The sequence below is a fragment of the Aythya ferina genome (genome assembly GCF_964211825.1).
Source record: "Aythya ferina genome assembly, chromosome: 16".
Classification (NCBI taxonomy): domain Eukaryota; kingdom Metazoa; phylum Chordata; class Aves; order Anseriformes; family Anatidae; genus Aythya; species Aythya ferina.
In genome coordinates, this window is record NC_140315.1 from 10,132,493 (window position 1) to 10,151,995 (window position 19,503).

The 19,503-nt window shown below is 58.1% G+C and overlaps 2 protein-coding genes across 9 annotated transcripts in view; one reads left to right on the forward strand and one right to left on the reverse strand.

Moving 5' to 3' along the window:
* The first annotated feature begins 25 nt into the window (after positions 1-25).
* BLCAP (BLCAP apoptosis inducing factor) lies at positions 26-7,522 on the forward strand. 6 transcript variants are annotated; one of them, XM_084538343.1, is made up of 3 exons: positions 1,428-2,505; positions 3,093-3,322; positions 5,792-7,522. In XM_084538343.1, exons 2-3 carry the CDS (start codon positions 3,257-3,259, stop codon positions 6,137-6,139), a joined length of 414 nt encoding a protein of 137 aa, XP_084394469.1. In that variant the 5' UTR covers positions 1,428-2,505; positions 3,093-3,256; the 3' UTR covers positions 6,140-7,522. The 6 variants fall into 6 exon arrangements, with proteins under 6 accessions (XP_084394470.1, XP_084394472.1, XP_084394469.1 ...); XM_084538344.1 differs by lacking the exons at positions 1,428-2,505; positions 3,093-3,322 and adding an exon at positions 26-179; XM_084538346.1 differs by lacking the exons at positions 1,428-2,505; positions 3,093-3,322 and adding an exon at positions 363-1,387.
* SRC (SRC proto-oncogene, non-receptor tyrosine kinase) overlaps positions 3,311-19,503 on the reverse strand; it is a 31,080-nt gene continuing 14,887 nt past the window's right edge. For 2 of the 3 annotated variants that reach the window (XM_084538340.1, XM_084538339.1), the window contains exons 5-15: positions 19,465-19,482; positions 16,917-17,015; positions 16,384-16,487; positions 15,242-15,391; positions 14,604-14,759; positions 14,316-14,495; positions 14,158-14,234; positions 13,867-14,020; positions 13,589-13,720; positions 9,984-13,479; positions 3,311-4,871 (exon numbers count right to left, since the gene is read on the reverse strand). In XM_084538340.1, coding sequence (XP_084394466.1) covers positions 13,271-13,479; positions 13,589-13,720; positions 13,867-14,020; positions 14,158-14,234; positions 14,316-14,495; positions 14,604-14,759; positions 15,242-15,391; positions 16,384-16,487; positions 16,917-17,015; positions 19,465-19,482 — 1,279 coding nt within the window. In that variant the 3' untranslated portion in view covers positions 3,311-4,871; positions 9,984-13,270. The remainder of the gene's footprint in view (positions 4,872-9,983; positions 13,480-13,588; positions 13,721-13,866; positions 14,021-14,157; positions 14,235-14,315; positions 14,496-14,603; positions 14,760-15,241; positions 15,392-16,383; positions 16,488-16,916; positions 17,016-19,464; positions 19,483-19,503) is intronic. The other variant, XM_084538341.1, reaches the window with a different exon arrangement.

Consider the following 19,503-nt stretch of genomic DNA (forward strand, 5'->3'; position numbering starts at 1 on the left):
GCCCCGCTGCCGGGGGCAGGGCCGGGCAGGGCGGGGGGCGGCGGGGCCCGGGGGGGGGGCTCTGAGGCGGCTCCGGGCGCTCCTCGGGGCCTCCGCGGCGGGAGGGAGGCCCCGGATGGCGGCCTGAGGGGCAGCAGGACGAGGAGGAGGAGGAAGGAGGAGGGAGGAGGCGCCGCGCCGTGAGTACGGGGCTGGGGGGGGCCGTGTGGGGCAGGGGGGCAGCGGGGGAGGCTGAGGCGGGCCGGGGGGGGGGGCGCTGAAACCCGGCCCGGAGCCACCAACGGGGTTGGGGCAGAGGGGCCGGGGCCCGGCCTGCTGGTCGCGATCCCTGCCCGACACGGGAAGGGCAGGGGTGGAGAAGCAGGGCCGCTGAGAGGTGAGAAACGAGCACAAAGGGGAACGGCACCACACGGGGCTGACAGCGGGCTGCAGGGCACGGCGGGCCCTGCTCCTGTCAGCTGCTGCTGGGAAACAGCCACGGGGCTGCTGCCTGCTGCTGCCCGACTGCTCACGGCCACAGGTTTGTCGCCTCTGGTGCCCACTGTGCAGTAACCCCGACGGGGCAGGGCTCTGTGCTGGCTGCAGACCAGCTGAGCGCTTCCCCAGGGGGACAGGGCCCAGGGAGCGGCTGTGGAAATGGTGAAGAGGGGTCCCACCGAGCGCCTCCGCTCCTAACGAAAGGCACGCTGCTCCGGATTGTCCCCAGCTTGAGAAACCAGAGCGCTTTGTAACCCCCGAGGCTTGATTCGTCAAGGAGTCGCTGCCCTTTCGGGAAGTGTTCGCAACCGTCTTGCACCATTGCGGAGTCTCCCTCGGGTGTTCCAAGGCATGAACTTATCAAAGAGTGGCACAAAGCCTTGGCCAAAAGTTGAAGACTCACTTTTTCCAGCTGAGTCACCCTGGCAGAATAAGCCTTTAAAAGAAAAAAAAAAAAAAGCATAGAAAAATAGTGGCAATGACTAAAATAAAAGCTGAAGTTAAAACCCTGTTACTACAAATAAGACTTAGCAGTTTGAACAGTTATGGCCCTGAGTTGTTTCATTTGTAGGTTTGTATTTTTTTGGGAGGGCTGACATCTAGAAAGCTGGTGCGCCAATATTTTTTTGTAGATAAAAAGGCAAAAACCAAACAAACACCCTTGTCACTTGATAGCTCTTTCACCTATTTTTTCCCCCGGCACTTTGGATGTTGTGTGCTTAGCAGCTGTTTTGGACACCAGGCAGTATTTGAGAGCTGGCTTCAAACACGCGCAGGCAGCAGGAAGCTCTGCCCACACAGCAAGCTGCGTGGCTCTGACAAGGTCCTTGATTTAAACGCTTTTAAACAAACTATGGTATAGGCAAGCCTTATACATAAGAAACTCAGGTGCGAGGCCCCGAGGCATGCTGTAAGTACACCACGCTATTTAACTGGAGAGATTTTTATCTAGATGTGTGGCTTTTAACTCCCAAGCAGGAACTTGGGCTCCTGGGAGAGGGGGAGATTGGCATCGCCACACACAAAAAGGAGTTGTTCAGCCTTTTGTTGCGACTCTGGGTGACTGGTTTGTGTAGCATGGGCAAGTTTTGCCTTCCTTGTGGACACCACTGGCTTAGCAGCTGCCTCAGTGAGGTCTGAACACGCTTACCTTTTAAGTACCTCGAGTGATTAGCGAAAGCCAGCTGATTATTCTGTCCTGTAAATGGCTTGTTAAGGACTCAAGGCATTCTTGACAAACACGTAAACTTGGTGTTGGCATCCTGATGCGGCACGTCTGTGGTGTGTGAGCACTTCTCATCCTTCTAAGTGCTGAATTAGCTCGGAGAATACCAAGGAGCAGCTTGTGAGCTCCTCGGATGGATTTACTGTAAAGGTGAATGATCCATTGCAAAACACGAGACTTGTGCTGGGCTACTCGCTTTGGACTTGTCCTAATTAAAGTTTTGTTTCTGGGTGGGAAAGGTGTGCCGGGCTTGCCTGGGAATTTGCAAACCCTCCCCACGATCGCATGCCAGTCCCACCTGCTGGTTTTGAATGGTCTCGGGAGGGAGGAGGAAGGACCGTGAGCACGGTGGAGACTGATTAATAGGCGTGTGGACAGGTATTGGTGTGCGCCTGCTGCCGAGGCGTGCAGGGAACTCCCCACGCTGCTCCTCTGCCTGCGGGAGCTGGCAGGGAGGCTCCGGCAGCACGGGGAGATCAGAGGGGAACCGCAGAGCGCTGGCTGCGGGCAGGACAGCAGCAGCAGCACGTGCTGTGCTGCCGAGGGGCTCCGAGCAAGTCTGAGTGGCTGAGGAGCTGCGGAGGAGCGAGAGGAGGCAGTGGCGGTGCGACGGAGAGGAACTGGCTGGTAAACACGAGCGGCTGCCAAGTCAGATGACTCGAGCCCTCCTGAGGGGAGCAGGACACCAGGCCGGCTGAGGAACCAGATGAGTCAGGCAGGCAGGGGAGAACAGGAGCAACTGGTTGAGGAAAAGCAGGATGCGGTTGTGAAATGGAGCTCGCAAAGGTGCTGCTGGGTGACAGGTAATTATTGGCTCGGGGACACGCGGTAATCTTTTGCTTGGATCATGAGGAGGGGACAAAGAAAACAAGGGAGGAATGTCTCATTTGCAAGTTTCACCTGCAGATCTAGGTGAGCATCTAGGCAAAACTGCTTTGGAAGCTTCAGGATGGGACTTCCTACCCTGGGCACTAAGGAGAGTGCCATTTCCCTAACGAGCTGGCAGTGGGAGACGTGGCTTCTCCCTAGGAAGGCCTCTGCAGCATGAGGAGCGAGAGCTTGGGAAGGGAACACTCACTGCCAGCTGCGTACAGGAACCTCCAGCAAAGAACGAGGAAGAGTGCACGTCTTGAGGAATACAGAGCTGCAGGATTCTCAAGCATAGGTTACCTTATCTAAGATCTGCCAGATCACACAGACTGCAGGTTTTCAGCCTTTAACTGGTGGCTAGTTAAGGGGCAGAGGCAAATAAAGCTTACTGCAGATACAAGGCTCAGCTGCTGAAACACCTGCGTTTGTTAGAAGTCTGAGAGCTTTGCAGATTGAAGGGCACTGCCATAGAAACTTCACAGTAAAAATAACCACCATTAAATGCTTCTTTATTCTGCAGAGTGGTGTTATTGATTGCTACGAGCAACTGGCTCCTCCAGAAAATATCAATATTTAAAAACGGGTAACCTGTTCCGAGAGTGGCGTGTGTAGGAAGGAGCCTGCCACCATGAGAAGGCCAGACCCTGGAGTTCAGTGCAGCTGTCACGAGTTTTAATTACACTCATGAAATGCAATCAAGTGCAGTTTGAGAGCCAAAGGCTTGGTGGTTGTAGCACGGCTACATCCGAGGTATTTATGACAACGGGCCTAGAAGATTCTGGAGTTTGTACTATGATAGACACGTTGTCCTAGGCTGATTTTCTTATCCATCCTTTGCTGCAGAGACAGCCCGGAGCAGTTATCTGTAGGCACAACGCTAAGGCTTTAAGGAGGGGTGACCTGAAGACTGCAGCACAAGTCCAGCAAGAGAAGTGGAGCTGACGTGATTTCAGGGCTGGATTTGGCCGCGGTGTTGCGTGGTGTTTATGCAGTGCTTTGCCCTGCACAGTGTTTAGGGCACTTGGGAGGGAGGCTACGGGAAACGTCAAGTGGAGAGCACTCAGGAGGATTAAGCTGGCCACATCACAGATTTAGCACAACTCGGTTGTATTCAGCGCAGCGTCATCCTCGCAGGACAGGAACTGAGAGATTGGGCAGTGTGGTTCAATTATGTATCTGTTAAATCTGCTCTCTGAACACTTCCCCTTGGAGAAGTTACCCAATGCTCCAGCAGCACTCGTACTCCAGTACTCATACTCTGATGTACAGAGGCTTGCAGAGAGCATGTTTGGCTGTGGAATAAGCGATCATCATTCCCAGATCGTCTGCTCACAGATGAGGGAAACTCAAGACTTGCCCTTAAAGATGTGAGCCGCATGAGATGGGATTAACACTGGGATTTTATCCCTTTAACTCCAGCCATATTGCCGTGTAAAATAACTTCCTTATTCCTCTGGCTGCCTAACGGAACCCCAGCTGGCCTCTGCTGGAGAACACTCTCTTGCAGGACAGCCAACACAACGTACTCCCCCCAAATACTCTTAATCTGTTTGCCCTGGTGGGGCCTTTGGCCTGCATTCTCTTTCACTGCCATTAGCATCGATCCTGCCGCTAGGAACAGGGCGATGGCAGCGTGCGTCCTGCTCCCCACACCGGAGCTGGTCGGTACCAGGGAGCTTCCCGAGCTGCGAGGCACGGGCCTGACCTCAGTGGTTTTTTTGGAAGAGACCCATTTGTGGTTTTCTCTTGGCTTTTCTGTTCAGTCCCTCATTCTCTCTCCCTTCGCCAGGAAATCCCTTTTCCTGCCAGCAGGAGCCAGAGCACTGTGCTGTTTGTTTACTTTCTCACTCCTTCATCCTACTAACCTTCCCGCCCCCCAGCCCTAATCCGAACAGGCTCGGCTCAGCCCTTCATCCTCCTGACAGCATACCTCGCAGATGAGTATGTTCAGATAAAAGCATCGCTGCCAAAAAAGCTGTTCTGGCCAGGCTCTGGTTAGTTGGGGTGAGGCCGGGGCTGTCCTGCCCATCTTCCTGCGTCTTGCCTAGCAGCTGCGTGTCCCCATGTGCTGCAGGGAAGAGCAGTAGGCTTCCCAAGCTGGGCCCTCTTGCAGCATTCCCGTGTGCTTTTGCCTTTTAGGGGCAGTGAGCTAGGAGTTGTTCCACAAACTGAGGGAAATCTTATCAGTTGCTCTCCCCAGCGATACTGACATCTGCTAACCCGGCCGGCTGTTGCTATCCCACACTGCTCAACTCCATTCTTCCGCCCTCCTTCGACAGCTCTGGCTCTGTAAGAACACCTGTAAGGCATTTATTGTTTTTAAAACCCACTAAAATACTTGAAGATGTTTGGCTTAGAAAGAAAAAAAAACAGTGTAGTTGATCCAGTTGCTAAAGATAGAAGTGCATTTTCTGGACCGCTAGTGTGCTGCCATCCCTGCTCAGAGGAGCCCTTGAAGCTCGCTGCTTCCACAGGGTTTTGTAATAATCCAAGAAAGGAAATCCTGTGTTTACAGCACTTATGAAAATTGCCATTTTGAGACTGCCCCCTCCCCTTTGATCCATTCGCATGCTTTGTCTTATCTGCCTTTAGCTGATTGGCAAGGGTTGTAAATCCCTTAAGCAGGGACTGTCCTCTCCTTTGTTTAGCAGCAGGGACGCTGTCGGGGCTCCCCCGGGCAGCTACGTGCCGAGTTCAAATTTTCTGCTGTCCCCCTGGCAGGCTGCAGTGGGGCTGTGCCTGGGGAGGAGGCAGTTTGTGTGCTTAACACTCCCCAGAAGCGTGGCTGAACACCAAACCAGCCCTTTTTGCTTTTTCCTTTGCGCCACCTGTGAGTTTACCTCTCGGTTGCACATTTGTACCATCACTAAAGGCTTTGGACAGCCTTGTAGAAATACAGGTGTAGGGAGGCAGCTTGTTTCCTCTTCTCTTGCTCCCCCCTCCACCTTTCTTCCCCTGCACTACAAAGAAAAGGGTCTCAGGACTGTTCGCCAGGGTAAGAGCCCAAGAAACAAAGCACACGGGATACGCTGCTGTGTCAGCAGGAGGTAATCGTGTCCCCGGCTCCTCCCTCAGGAAGCAGGGAGGGTGACACCAGAATTTCACATTAGGGGTTTGAGCATCAGCGTGTGATGCTTGGGAACGCGTGAACTGTGCAAGAACTGCTGTTGGTCTGTTTGCTGAGCGCCTCTGACAGTCTGACATTTCACATCCCTACAGGCCAGCCCACCGGAGGAGCTGCTGAAGACTTGCTGGGAGCACACCTGCCTGCTGTTGCCGCAGGGCCCCCGCCAGCCGGCCACCATGTACTGCCTGCAGTGGTTGCTGCCTGTCCTGCTCATACCCAAGCCCCTCAACCCAGCGCTGTGGTTCAGTCACTCAATGTTCATGGGCTTCTACCTGCTCAGTTTCCTCCTGGAACGGAAACCTTGCACGATTTGTGCCTTGGTCTTCCTGGCAGCTCTGTTCCTCATCTGCTACAGCTGCTGGGGGAACTGCTTCTTGTATCACTGCACAGGATCCCAGCTGCCGGAATCAGCTCACGATCCCAGCATCGTGGGCACCTAGAGAACGATAATCTTCCAGTCTGCTGACAGCTCTGGTTTTGCTTTTTTAAAAAAAGGGGGGGCTAGGGAGGAGGGGAGGGGGTGCTAGGCATGTGACTGGAGTAAAACCAGCCTGTTTCCTGTAATGTGTGTGGACCTGAGTGGTAAATTCCTGACCAGCCCTCCCACTCTGCCTGTGAAATTTGACTTGTTTACTGTGTGAACTCTGGCAGCACCACCTGCTTTTTTAGAAGCAGAAGTCTTTTTTTTCTTTTTTTTCTCCTTCCCTTCCCATATCACTGGGAACGGACACCAGCCCTCCTAACTGAGAACTGGTGGAGGAAAGAGCTGCTGGCCTCTGCCCAGCTGCCGCGTGGTGGTGGAGCTGCGTGGCTCTTGTCTGCATTAGGCCACGGTGGTCTAACTCAGGGCTCCCGGCCCTCTGATTCTGCCCAGGTAGCTACAGGAGCCTCTCCATCTTTCTGTTTGCGGGGAGCCAGCCTTCCTGCCTTGCTGATCAAGGGAAAGCTCGGCAGCTCGCAGATGCACTTGGCCAAAAGCTGCTGGAGCCAGAGGCAGTTGAGTCATCTCCTCCCGCTCCGCCTGCCAAAGAGATGCGCGCACTGCCCAAGTGCTTTCTGAACTACTTACGCTCCGAGGTCATAGCCTGAAAGCCTCAGTTGTGCTGCTGCTTTTATAAAGCCTCACAGGCAGCCGAGACTGCCGCTTCCCCTGCTAGATTTCCAGGGTTTACTGAGGTATTGACTGTTGGGATAAAAAAAAAAAAAAACTGCTATGCTGCAAGACGTGGGGTTTTCACAGCTGCCACGAGCCTCACCCCACAACGCTCACCGCTAGCCTGGCAGGCTGCGTGTGGGCAGGGCAGGAGAGGGTCCCGAGGAGGAGGCACAGCTTGGAGCAGCGGCTGCTTCAGCTGCTTTGGGTGACAGTGTTCTCAGGCCGGGGGTGACAGAGGGTGCTGGTGCTGTGTGCTGGGGAAGGAGAGAGGCCAGAGGGGCGCCCGCTGCCTCCACCTCCCCTGGCAGGAGGATGTCAGGGCTGGGTGGTTGCAGGATGCTCTTACACTGCTGAGAGCTCTGCACTCACTGCTGCCTGCAGCAGCGGCTCTCGGGGCAGCCTTCCCTGGGGCAAGGGGGTTTGCTGATGAGCAACCTCGGGGGTTAACTCAAAGCACTGTCTCTGCACTGGCCAAGGGTTCCCTCTCGTTTGCCATCTGTTCATCTTCACTTCAGTCTACGAGTCCCGGAGGGGAGAGCAGCACAAGTGGCTGCTGCTGTCCCGAGGAAGTTCGAGCTATGAGGTTGTGAAACTTCCCGAGTATTGTTTGTTCATTGCACAGCTGTTCGAAATGTTTAATAAAGCTTTATAAACTTTGGTCTATGGACTCCTGCCCAGCGTGATGCGTTCGCTGCTCACTGCAGATGCCTCAGCCCAGCAATCACGCGTCTCTCTGTATTGTTTTGTTCCCGGCGCTGTAATCCCAGCCTCTAGCAGGAGGCAGAGCCTGTCAGCCCTGCAGCTCCCAGCACCGGCTGCACTAACAGGGTAACCTAACCCAGGCTGAGAAACCTACAGGCAACCCCTAAAACAAGCCCGTTTTGCACACAGCGCAGGCGGCAGCTTCTGGCTGTGCCCGTATTGGTGTGACAGATCCTCACCGTTCCCTTACTCGCTAAGAAACCCAACCCCAGAGCTGTGTCCTGCAGTCCTGCTGATCCCAGCGCCAGACACATGCACCTGAGGCTGCCCCACAGGGTCCCCCCAGTGCTGTCCCCTCGCTGTGGGCAGAGACGGGGCTGGGACCCAGCTGCTGCACGCCCAGCCTCGCTCCTGAGGACACCAAGCCTGAATTGGAAGGCGTTCAAGGCATATCAGTGTTTGCACGTCCAAAAAAACAAGTGTGACACATCCTTGGGAATAGAGGTGGCAGCCCCGTCACCTGTGGGGCTGAGGGGAATCCCAGGAGCTGCCGTGCTAGCTACAGTGTGAATAAAAATAGAAGGGAAAAAGGAAGTCCTCTCATTGGCAAGCTGTGACAACACAGTTGTCTGCACTCTGAGCAACTTTTAAGTTTTATTTATTTAAGCTAAAAGGATTTTTTTTTTTTAATTTAAGCTAATGCAGTCGGTTTAAAGCTATATTTTAGTTGCTAATGAGCCAAGATGCGCTCTACTGCAATTTAAATAAGTCCTAGCCACAAAGCCAGACAGCCCTGGGTGAGAGCGAGCCCTGGCTTCCTACACCCAGCCCAGCCCAGGACAGGGCTTTGGGCTTCCCCTTCTGCCAGACCTGACCTGGGGAGAGAAGCACTTCAAAAGGGGGAAGGAAATCTGCTTTTTACAGCACTCCCACCCCAAACGCAGTTAAGGGCGCTCTTTGATGTGCACATCGCCCTCACCGGGGCACTACCTGCCAACTTCTCAGCGCGTCGAGATGCAATCTTCATCTCCAAGATACAAAATTAAAGTCACTTCATCACGGTCAGACAGAAAGCCTCGGGCAGGGCGAGGAAGCCAACCGGGTCTCACATCCCATGCTAATGCCCTGATCCCCAGCTCATCGAGGCCGTGAAAAACCAGCCTGCAACTGCAGAACAGGTCAAACCCGACAGCTTTCGGAGAACAGCACCACGGCTTCCCTGCCTGCGTGCCACGGGCCGGGCTGAGCCCACACGGGCACGGTTGCGGCTCCTCCGCGGTGGCTTTTGTCCCCCAGCGGGGTGTCCCTGTCACCCGGGGGGTCCCTGCTGCGCTGGGGGCGGTGGAAGCGCTGCGTGGCTCCACGTCCTGCCGAGCCCAGGCAGTGGCCGGGAGGGATCTGGCTCAGAGCACGCCTCGGCACCTGGCTTTGCAAATTGCCCATCTGCCTCACGCTCCCCGGCTACGGGGGAGCAGGAGCCTTAAGCTACTCCTCTGCCTTTCCATCGCAAGGAGATGGTTTTCTTTTCTAGGTCACGGAACAGATCGGTGGCACTGCAGGGTCAGGGGAAGGAGAAAAGAAAAAAAAAAACACCAAGCCAAGCTCAGAGCCCAGCGATCAGAGCCACAGCGGGGCCGGCCACACCTCAGGCTCCCCACTGCAGCTTTGGGACCGGGGGCTCCTCTCCCTGTGCCCCCTTCCCACCTCTCACCTGCTCCCACCAGCCCGGTACTGGCCCAAACCCTGCTGGACCCAGGGAGCCGCCAGCACCGCTCCGGGCCAGCCCTTCCCCTGCCTGCACCCTTTGCTCCTGCTCCTTGCACGAAAGGGGCATTTTCCTCGCCCTCGGCAGCTGGCAGGAGCTAAGTGCAGCGGGTGAGGACTTTAGCCCGTCTCAGGAGCCCAGAGATTAACCCTCAGCAAGAGGGCTGCGCTGTGCCTCCCAGCAGACAGGCAGCAGGATGAAGGAGGACCCCAGCGCCGGGACAAACCCACAGCATTTTCCACCTTCACACTCCAGCAGCCTGGATCAAGAGCTGGGACTCGACACGCTTTGGAGAAGATTAAGGGGGTGCTCAGGCCAAGCAGAGCGCATCCTTTCCAGCAGCCCCCCCAGCAGGAGCAGCCCCCTACCAGTGCCCGAGCCCTCTCCCCAGTTCACGAGGCAAGGCGAGAGCACAAACAGGGAGATTAAGCCCTGTTAGAGGAGGCGAGCGGTGTAATCCCCAGGCACCTCTGCCTGGCTCAGGATGGGGACATGTGGTGGGGGCTCCTCTTCACCCCCCAGCCCAGCAAACCTCAGCTTCAGCCCCTCCCAGCACGCAGGGGGCTCACCAACAGCAGATTCTCCCTCAATCGCTTAAGTGCTTTAAGGAGAAGTCAAACACGAAGCGCTAGGCACCAAGGAGGACACATGGCTCACTCACCGGCCCCAGGAGAGCACCGCAGCAGCAGAGCAGAAGCGCAGCACGTGGGTTGCAGGGCAACAAAACCACCCCGCACCGCTGAGGCTCAGCCACAGCCCTGCTTTCCAAGAGCCTATTCCCACCGCACCGCTGGTACAAATCAATTACTTAATCACCAGCTGAGGGATCCCAATCAGCACCCACTAATTACCCTAATGAAGCAAACCTGCTCCTTGCCAGCCCGCTGATCCAGCAGGCTGCAGAGAGGAGCCTTCCCTCCCTAGCCTGGGCTTTGCCACCCGCACGGCCCCATGCAGAAAAGGATTTGGGATGGATGGATGCGGGACAGGAGCCGGCTGCCATCCCATTATAGCCCCTGCCTCCCCTGGGAGCTCACCCAGCACCACCAGCCAGGCTTGCTGTGCGCAATTCTATGCAGCTTATATAAATCAGGGGTCTGTAAGTGAATATAAAGGTATATTTCGTGCTGGCCATTACCCAGGGGTGGATTTGGAGCTCCGGCAGAGCAGGAGGGATGTGATGGAAAAGGTTCCCCTTGCTGGAGGCGGCTCTGGTCCCCCCGAGCCCAATCCCAACCCCAAGAGGCGCACAGCATCCTGCAGGGCTGCGCACCGAATCTGGGGCACATCGCATGGAAAAGGCCCCCTGAAACCCCAGGAGCCACACAGAGAAGCTGCGTTCACTCCGGTAACCACCGACCCCCTACCAGGGATGCCAAGAAACCCTCTCACACATGAGCTACACTTTTTTTTTTTCATTTGTTTTTGTGAGGTCTGTTTGTATTTAATTATCAAATTGCAAAGTATTTACAACAACATTAGAGTTCCAAAGCATCTCCGCCCCCCACCACCCACAAAGCTGGACGTTTTCAGGTTTTTCCAAAGTTTTATTATTATCCAAAAAAAAAAAAAAAAAAAAAAAAAAGCTAAATATTTTACTTCGACACTGAAAAAGGCAGGTGGGGAGGGGGGGGAGCTGGGGAGAGAGAACCAGAGCCACACGTTCTCTGCATAGTCGTCTGGAGATCTTACAAAAATGCTGTTTAAAAAAAAAAAAATAAAAATTACACCAGCAGAAAATCTCTCGTACGGGGTTATCGGCCCATCGCGTCCGTGCCGAGGAGCATCGTGGGGTAGGGGGGGGCTCCCCTCTAAATGACAGGATTTAAAAACAAATTGGCAGACCAGGAGGGTGACGGTGGGGAGGCTCTGAGCCCGTGTGGCCTCTGTTGGGGCCACCTGCAGCAGGGACCCCAGGTGCCACCTAACGCCCCGCACACACGGTCAGATGGACGGACACGCAGACGGACACACAGACACACATCCCCTGCCCTGCGCCGTGCTCCTCCTGGGTTGTTTCCCTGCCTCCTGCCACCAACAGTCCCCAGCCTCTCCCTGTCCTCAAACCCCCGGGGCAGGGAAGAAAGCCCAGGGCGGTGCTGACGCTGCTGGGACGTTCTTGCTCTTGTGCCAGGGAATGAAACACCTGGGTTGGGAGCACCCCGGCCCGGCTGTTCTCTCACGAGAACCTGTCCGTGCTAAAGAAAACAAAAGGTCACACGCTAACACGTGCATTCGCCTTCTCTCTCCCCAGCTCGGGGGTCTGATCCGTCTTCTGCACATGGATTTAGAGCTTTAGGAGCCTTCTCCTGGGGACGGGGATTCTGTGTCCCACCCGTGGTTTCGGCACAGGCTGCCCCTCGTAGCACTAAGGGGCTTCTCCGGGACCCATCAGCCAAACGACCACGAGACCAGAACTAAAAGACCTCAGGGCGTGACGGTCCCCGCACGAATGCAAAGGTGCTGGGGGAAGGAGAGGCTCCAAGTCCCAAGGTGGTTTAAAAAAAAAAATCCATTAAAACAGCCACTGTTCTCCAAGCCAAAGGCAGGATCTCTCCATTTGTGCCACGTTTGAAGGCTTTACTGTTAAAAAGGAGCCACCAAGCCAGAACTCGTTCAATAAATAAGACGCTGGGGAGCTGCGGGAGCGAGTGGGGGGCTCTGCCCTGCTGCTGCTGGGTGAGGGGCAGGAGCAGCTCCCCCCGGGGCGGCCCCAGCACCTTCCTCGCCTGGTTTTCCATGGGTGCTGGGCCAGCACAGTGAGGGGTTCTGCTCAGGGACAAACGCAGACAGAGACGGCGGCGTGACGGCAGGAGGAAAACAAAACCACATGCAACCTGGCCGGCTGGTGGGGGGCGCGCGGGGGCTATGTACAAGGGGGGCGCCGGGGCTGTGCGCGGCCCCTGGGGTTCAGCCTGGGGGGGACAACGGGGGGGACGAAGCTGGGCACGGGGACGCAGAGACCTCCGAAACACAGCCAAGGGCACGGGGAGCCTGCAGACACCCGCCTGGCACAACGCTCCCCAGCAGCCCAGCCCCGGGGGGGTGGCAGCAGGAGTGGGGAAGGCAGCTGGAAACGTACCAGTGGACAACCACATTGCAAAAAAACAAGTATTTCCCCCAAAATGCTCCTTTGTCACGTGCCCCAGCCCCATGGTCTCGATTTGGGGTTGGCGGCCGGCAGAGGCGTAGCGTTGGGTGGAGGAGCCCCGGGTGGGCTGCATGGGGCAGGCGAGGGCTCCGTGGGGTTCCCCCCCCTCGATGCCGATCCCAGAAGTGACGAGGCACGGCCCTGGGGACAGGCACGGCTGGAAGACTCGACTGTGTGCCCAGGAGGTCCCATGGGACGGGGTGGGCAGCGGGGCCCCGAGCAGGGCCGGGTCCCACTCCCGACGTGAGGACGGGCAGGCACTGGAGGAAGGAGCCTCGAGGCCAGTGTCCTGTTGGCACCACGGGCCCGCGGGATCCTGGGGCCTGGTGCCTCGCAACGTCTGCTCCCCAGCTGCATCCCAGTCCAAACCAGTGCTGGCGCGCGCCTTCCCCACAGCAAAACGTCTCTGTGAACACCTTTGGGCAAACGAGAGCAAAAAGGGTGGGCGGAGGGGCAGGGAAAGTCGTGGTGATTTTAAACCAGGGAGGGTGCAAGAAGCCGTGGCCATGTGTCCGAGGCAGGAGGTGCTGTCCCCTGATTTCTCCGGGGAAAAAGCCTCCCGAAAGCCAAGCCTCTTGGGGTGTGTGTGTGTGGGGGGGGTGATGCCCCGCCAGCCCGCTGCCCCGCTCTCCCTCCTGAGCCGGTGCCAGCACCCTTGGGCTCCTCTCGCCCCGTCATTAATCAGGGGCCAGCAGTCTTAACGAGCGACGGGGCTCCCCAAAATCAGCCCCCTCGGTGGGGAGGCCGGCCCTCCGCGCCCCGCGGCGAGGTCTCCGGTGCCAGGAGGAGCTCCAGGTCTATAGGTTCTCGCCGGGCTGGTACTGGGGCTCTGTCGAGGTGAAGTAGTCCTCCAGGAAGGCCTGCAAGTACTCGAAGGTGGGCCGCTCCTCGGGGTCCTTCCTCCAGCACTGGCACATGAGGTCGTGCAGTGATTCGGGGCACTCGGGCGGGCAGGGCATGCGGTAGCCCCGCTCCACCTGGTCCAGCACCTCCCTGTTCACCATCCCTGAGGAGAAAGGGTCGTGGTGCTGAGCATGGGGCCGGGCAGGACCCCGCATCGTGCCCGCCACCACGGGGGGGCTCGGGGCTCCGTGCCCCCCGGCGCCAGCTCTCACCTGGGTAGGGCACTCTGCCCTTGGTGGTCAGCTCGGTCAGCAGGATGCCGAAGGACCAGACGTCCGACTTGATGGTGAACCTGCCGTACAGCGCCGCCTCGGGGGCCGTCCACTTGATGGGGAACTTGGCACCTGGGCGAGGAGGGAGAGTCAGGGGGTGCTCCCCCACCCTGGCACAGCCCCCCAGCCCTCCCCAAAGGACAACAGGCACCGAGGGACCACCCCAGGGGACAGCACAGCACGCCCTGCGGGGACTGGGGACCGTGGTGTGGCCTTACCTTGCCGGGCCGTGTACTCGTTGTCCTCGATGAGGCGCGCCAGCCCGAAGTCGGCCACCTTGCACACCAGGTTCTCCCCCACCAGGATGTTGGCCGCCCGGAGGTCTCGGTGCACGTAGTTCATCCTCTCCACGTAGGCCATGCCGGACGCGATCTGCGGGGCAGGGCACGGGGCCTGAGGCTCGTGGGGGGGACACAAGGAGCCCCCCAAGGGGGGACGGCTCCGCAGCCAGGCCTGACCCAGCTGGAGGGAACTGGGACGCGGGACTGGGGGGGGAACCACGAACCCACCTGAGCTGCCATATCCACGAGCTGTGGCAGCCGCAGGTACTTGCCCATCTCTCCCTTGAGGAAGTCCAGGAGGCTCCCTGCGAGGAAGACAGCGCTCAGCATCCTTCGGCAGAGCAGAGCCACCCGCCCAGGCCAGCTGGCGTCCCTCCTGCGCTCACCTTTGCTCATGTACTCGGTGACGATGTAAATGGGCTCCTCCGAAACCACGGCATAGAGCTGGACCAGCTTCTCGTGCCGGAGCTTCTTCATCACCTGGGCTTCCTGCAGGAAGGCCTCTGGGGACATGGTGCCGGGTTTCAGCGTCTTTATTGCCACTCTGGTGGTGCCGTTCCAGGTCCCTGGAGGACGGGACACATTAATGGGGCCGTGTCCCCTGCCTGCTCCCCCCAGCTGGGAGATGCGGCGAGGACGCTGCGCTGGGGACACGGGGCCGACGCGGTCCTTACCCATCCAGACCTCTCCGAAGCAGCCCTGCCCCAGCTTCACCTCGAGCCGCAGCGATTCCCGGGGGATTTCCCAGGCGTCCTTGGCGAGCCCCTGGGTCTGGGGCTTGGACGTGGGGCAGACGGTGGTCAGACGGTGGCACAGGCCGTCGGCGTGTTCTAGAGGGGGACAACGTGCGGGTGATGCTCTGGCATTCAGGCACGCGATGGCTTCCTTGCAAAACACCTCAAAGACCCGCACCCAGACCCCTTCCCCTTTCTGAAACCCAAGCTGTGTTTTTCACCAGGTGCCCCCAGCCCGGTTTGGGGACCCCCACGCCGGTGCTGGCTTCCAGCAGCCCCTCCCTGCAGCAGGGGCACATCCATCTTGGAAAAGACGCCCAGGGCCACCAAGTCTGACCGTCCCATCGCTAAACCACATCCCTCAGAGCCACATCCACGCATCCCTTAAACACCTCCGGGGATGGGGACGCCACCACCTCCCTGGGCAGCCCGTTCCAGAGCCCGACCACCCCCTACACGAAGAGATTCCTCCTGACACCCAACCTAAACCTCCCCTGGCGCAGGCACAGCGCCCTGGGCATCACCCAGACCCCTGGGACGTGGGGCAGGGGGGTCTGGCCACGGCCCCGGGTACGCACTGGAGTAGTAGGCCACCAGCTGCTGCAGGCTGCCGAACTGCGTGCGAGAGGTGATGTAGAAGCCACCGCTGTCCAGCTTGCGGATCTTGTAGTGCTTCACGTTGAGCCCCTTGGCGTTGTCAAAGTCGGAGACCGAGAGGCAGTAGGCGCCTGTGGGCAAAACCCAGCGGCTCAGGGGCTGCGTGGGCACCGGACCCCCGCGGGGGGAGCAGGACGGTGCACGCAGGCTGCTGGTTTTACCCCAAAAAGCCCCTTTATCTGTCATTCACAACTGGTGCAACAGCTGAGAGGCACCACGAGGCGCAGGGATGAATGCAGCAATAAAGGGGCAGGGGCATGGGGGAGGGATGGGGCTGCAAGGAGCACAAGGGAAGGTTCACACTGCTGCCTGCATGAGCTGTTTCCACTGGAATAAGGCAAATGGCACCACGTTCAAAGCACCAAAGCAGAAAAAAAAAAAAAAATCAAGGAGCTTTTCCCAACGGTGCATTTGGAGCCAGACTAAAGCACATTTCCAGGTAAGAAACAGCATCCTCGGCCAGCCAAACCCCGGAGATCAAACTCACACAATCAGGAAGCACAAAACAAGGATCAAGAATCGTTAGACCTGAAAGGAGGGCCTAAAAAATAATCATTGCCTTTGTCTGGTTGCTCACAAGCAAGAATTTGACATTACATGGGTGGTAGGAAAAAAAAGTGTTTGTGGGACAAAAAATAAAAGAACAAAACCAGAAAAAAGCCAGGGAGAGGACATGCTGCTGGTTCCAGTCCAAAGTGTTTTGGAAGCCCGTGGGTACACGGGTGAGCAAACCATTAGGGCTGGGGTGGGTAAAAACAGGACATCTCTGCCTCCAGCTTGGATGCCGGGAGGAGAGTGTGGCAGAAAGGGGACAAAAAAGGAAAAAAGAAAAAAAAAAAAAGCAAAGCAAAGGAAAAAAAAAAAAGCAAAGCAAAGCAGCAGCTGGGTGCTGCACAGGGAGCAAACCCCGGAGGCACAAATCCTGGTGGCAGACGCTGAGCGCAGAGGGGCCAGCACCAGGCTCCTGCTCTGCACTGAATGGGAACACCTCAGGGGAGGGAGGCTGGGGCCGGCACGAAGCGCAGCGGGGCGGGCACCCCGTGTCCCCGCAGCTGGGACTCACCTTTCGTGGTCTCGCTCTCCCGCACCAGGAAGGTCCCCCGGGGGTTTTCGGGGTTGAGCAGCAGCCGCTCGGACTCCCGGCGAGTGATCTTCCCGAAATACCACCTGCGGGAGGGAAGGCACAGGCTCAGCGCAGGGCCCCCGCGCGCCCCTTGGATTGGCGAGCAGCCATCGTGCGCCGCCAACTGTGGGCACCGCACAGCGCCTGGGCTCCAAAAGCCTCCCCAAAGGAGGGGCAGCCCCTGGGGCACCCCAAGCAAGAGCTGGGGGTGAAATTCCCCCACCGTGGGCTCTGCCACCGGCTGGGGACAGTCTGCGGAGACGCACGTGGATTGGAAACCAAACCAAACCAAACCAAACCAAACCCCAAAAAAAGCCCCAAGAAATACAAGAGAGGCCCCTGCAGGTTTTGCCCAGGAGGAGAGGGACGGGAGAGAGGGAAAAGCGCTCGGTGGGTGGTGGTTTTTCTTTTTCTTATTGCTTTTTTTTTTTTTTTTTATATATAAAAAAAACTGTCTAAAAGATGGCAATTACTCTTCAGCCTGGATGGAGTCTGAGGGCGCGACATAGTTACTGGGGATGTAGCCCGTCTGTCCTGTAGTGAGGGAATGAGCCAGCCACCAGTCACCTTCCCTGCAAGAGAACCAAAACACACTCAGTGTGAAGCCAAAAAGCCCCCAAGCCCCCTCGGGCCGTGCCCTCTCCTACCTCCGGGCAGCGTCCCCATGTCCCTAGAGGCACGGGACGAGCAAGCAGAGCCCAGCCCGGGGGGGGACAGCAGCGAGCAGCACCCGCACCCAGCCCCGCAGCAGGACCCTGGCACGCAGAAAGACCCCACGGAGACCCCAGGGCATGGGGCAGGAGGGTGGCAGCAGAGCCCAACCTGCCCCAAATCAGCCCTGGGAGCCTGCTGGCACCGGGGGGGGCCCCGCTGCCACCCCCAGGACAAGCAGCATCACCACGGTGCCAGGGTCACCCATGGTCACAGCATGTGGGATGCTGTGAAATGAGGGGGTCTCCTGCCTGGAGAAAAGGCCGGAGAGCCAAAAAATACCTTTGGAGCCCTCTGAATTTGAGCTGGGCCTGGCTGGAGATGAGGCGCGACGGAAACCCCAGCGAGCAGGTAAGCGGGGAGCAACAGGCAAAGGGGGAGGGAGGGGAAATGGGGGAAAAAAGCGACAGAATGGCAGCGATTAAATAAAGCACCAGAAAACAAACAAACAAAAAACAAACAACAAAAGAAGGCAGAATTTGTTAAACACAGGCTACTCAAAACAACAAAAGGGATCAAATAAATAAGGACTGGAGCAGGCTGGAACAGGGTGAGGTGCTCTTTAGGCTGCTGTGGTGCCCTCGGGCCGGATCCAGCAGGCACAGGGCAGCCGGGCTCGGCACTGGGCACAGGGGTCCCCCTGCAGCCTCTGCCGAGGGCTGGTGGTGCTGGGGCTCAGCCGTGGTCCACAGCTCGCTGAGCATCTCCAAATCGGGCACCCCAGGCCGGGATGTGGCTGGAATTTGGGCGATGGGGGGGAAACCTGCCTGCAGGCAAAGCCCAGCCCTGGTGCTGCGGGGTGCGCTCTGCCCGGCTCATCCCCGTGTGTCCCAGTGCTGGCCCCAAGCAGCCAGGGCTGAGAGGAGGTGGCCCCAGGAAGGTCTCGAGGTGCTGGACCTCAACTGCTGCAGTCACGGACCCCGTGAGCCTGACCCCGGGGAGTTCAGCCCCCCCACCCCGATCTCTGCACACCTCCACCTCGCCCCAGCCCTGCGTGCCCACGGCACGGGGCGTGCTGTCCCCTCGGGGCTGGCCCCTCGCTCCTCGTGGCAGGGGGCACGGAGCTGCTGCCCCCACCTTCCCCGGGATGGGGTCGGGGGCTGCTTCGGCTCCTTTCCCACGGGGCTGGAGCAAACATCTGCCTGAGAAGTGCCCAGATTTTGGCTCGGGGCTTTATTCCAGCTCGGGCTGAAAGGCTGCAATCTGGGAATTCGGCAAAAGCAAACTATTCCAAAAATGTCTCAGCGGAAGGGGAAAAAAAAAATAATAATCACCATCATCAAAACAAAGCATTTCAACAATTCCCTGCTCGGTTTTACCCAAAATGCCCCGTTACACCCCCGCTGTCTGCCAGCGGGCTGGGAGGGGGCCTTCTTTCGGTGATGGGGTGAGCGGATTTGGCCCTCGGGGAGGCCGAGGGTCACTGCTGGGGCTCTGCAGGATGCAGGAGCAGGGAGGGGGGCGATGGGCTGCAAACCCAGCCCCAGTACAGCAGCCACCAGGCAGCAAAACCACGGTCTCACAGCCATGCCGAGCAGCGTGGTGCTGCCCGGGGCCTGGCTCCTTTTGGAGGTCTCGGCCACAGCAGCACCACGAAGCGGAGCAGGAGCCCAGGGCAACTCCCTGCTGGGGCTGGGGAGCGGAGGAGCACCAAACACCCCAAACTGGGGCTTTTTGTGCACCACTGAAGCCCCTCACACAGCACATCCCAGGCTTCACAGACTGAGCGAATCCCCATTAATAAACGATGAGCGTTGGAAGGAGACCAAGGACCGAACTGAAAACCCAGCTGTGTGGATCCCCGCGGGGCAGGAGCGCTGCCTGCAGGGCAGCCCCTCGTCCTTCCGCCTTTGTGGGGCTGGTTTTGGTGCCCAGGTTTCAAGGTGGCAGCAGTGGGGATAGCGAGCTGAGCGCGCTGCGCATCAGGACCGAGCACGCAGCAACTTGAGGACTGTGCCAGCCCCCGGAGCGACTCACAAAAAATAAAGAAATGAATTAAAAAATGCAAAAATAAAGGCAAAGGAAAAAAAAAAAAAAAAAAAGACCAGGAAGGAGCAGAAACCCAAATGAAACAGGACTGATGAGGGGTGCCAGACACAGATAAGGGGTTCGGGGCCAGCTCAGACCTCCCCGGTGCAGAGCTGCCGGCACGGGGGGGCTCCGCGTGCTGCCCTGCTTGCCCAGGGAGGTCAAACGTGGCCGGGCACGGCCCCCCCAGGCAGCCCCTGCTCCCTTCTGCTCCCACCCGCGGGCAGCCCTTCACCAGGCAGCTCGGCAGCAGCAGCAGCAGCACCAACCCGCGGTACACACCTGACGTCCACTTTCCTCCTAACGAAAGCGTGGCGGGCA

Excerpts from the sequence above, each read along its gene's own strand:
- BLCAP (XM_084538343.1), top strand. The coding sequence starts at position 3,257 with ATGAAATGCAATCAAGTGCAGTTTGAGAGCCAAAGGCTTGGTGGTTGT. Across the intron at positions 3,323-5,791 it reads GTAGCACGGCTACATCCGAG|GCCAGCCCACCGGAGGAGCT; the intron begins GTATTTATGACA and ends ACATCCCTACAG.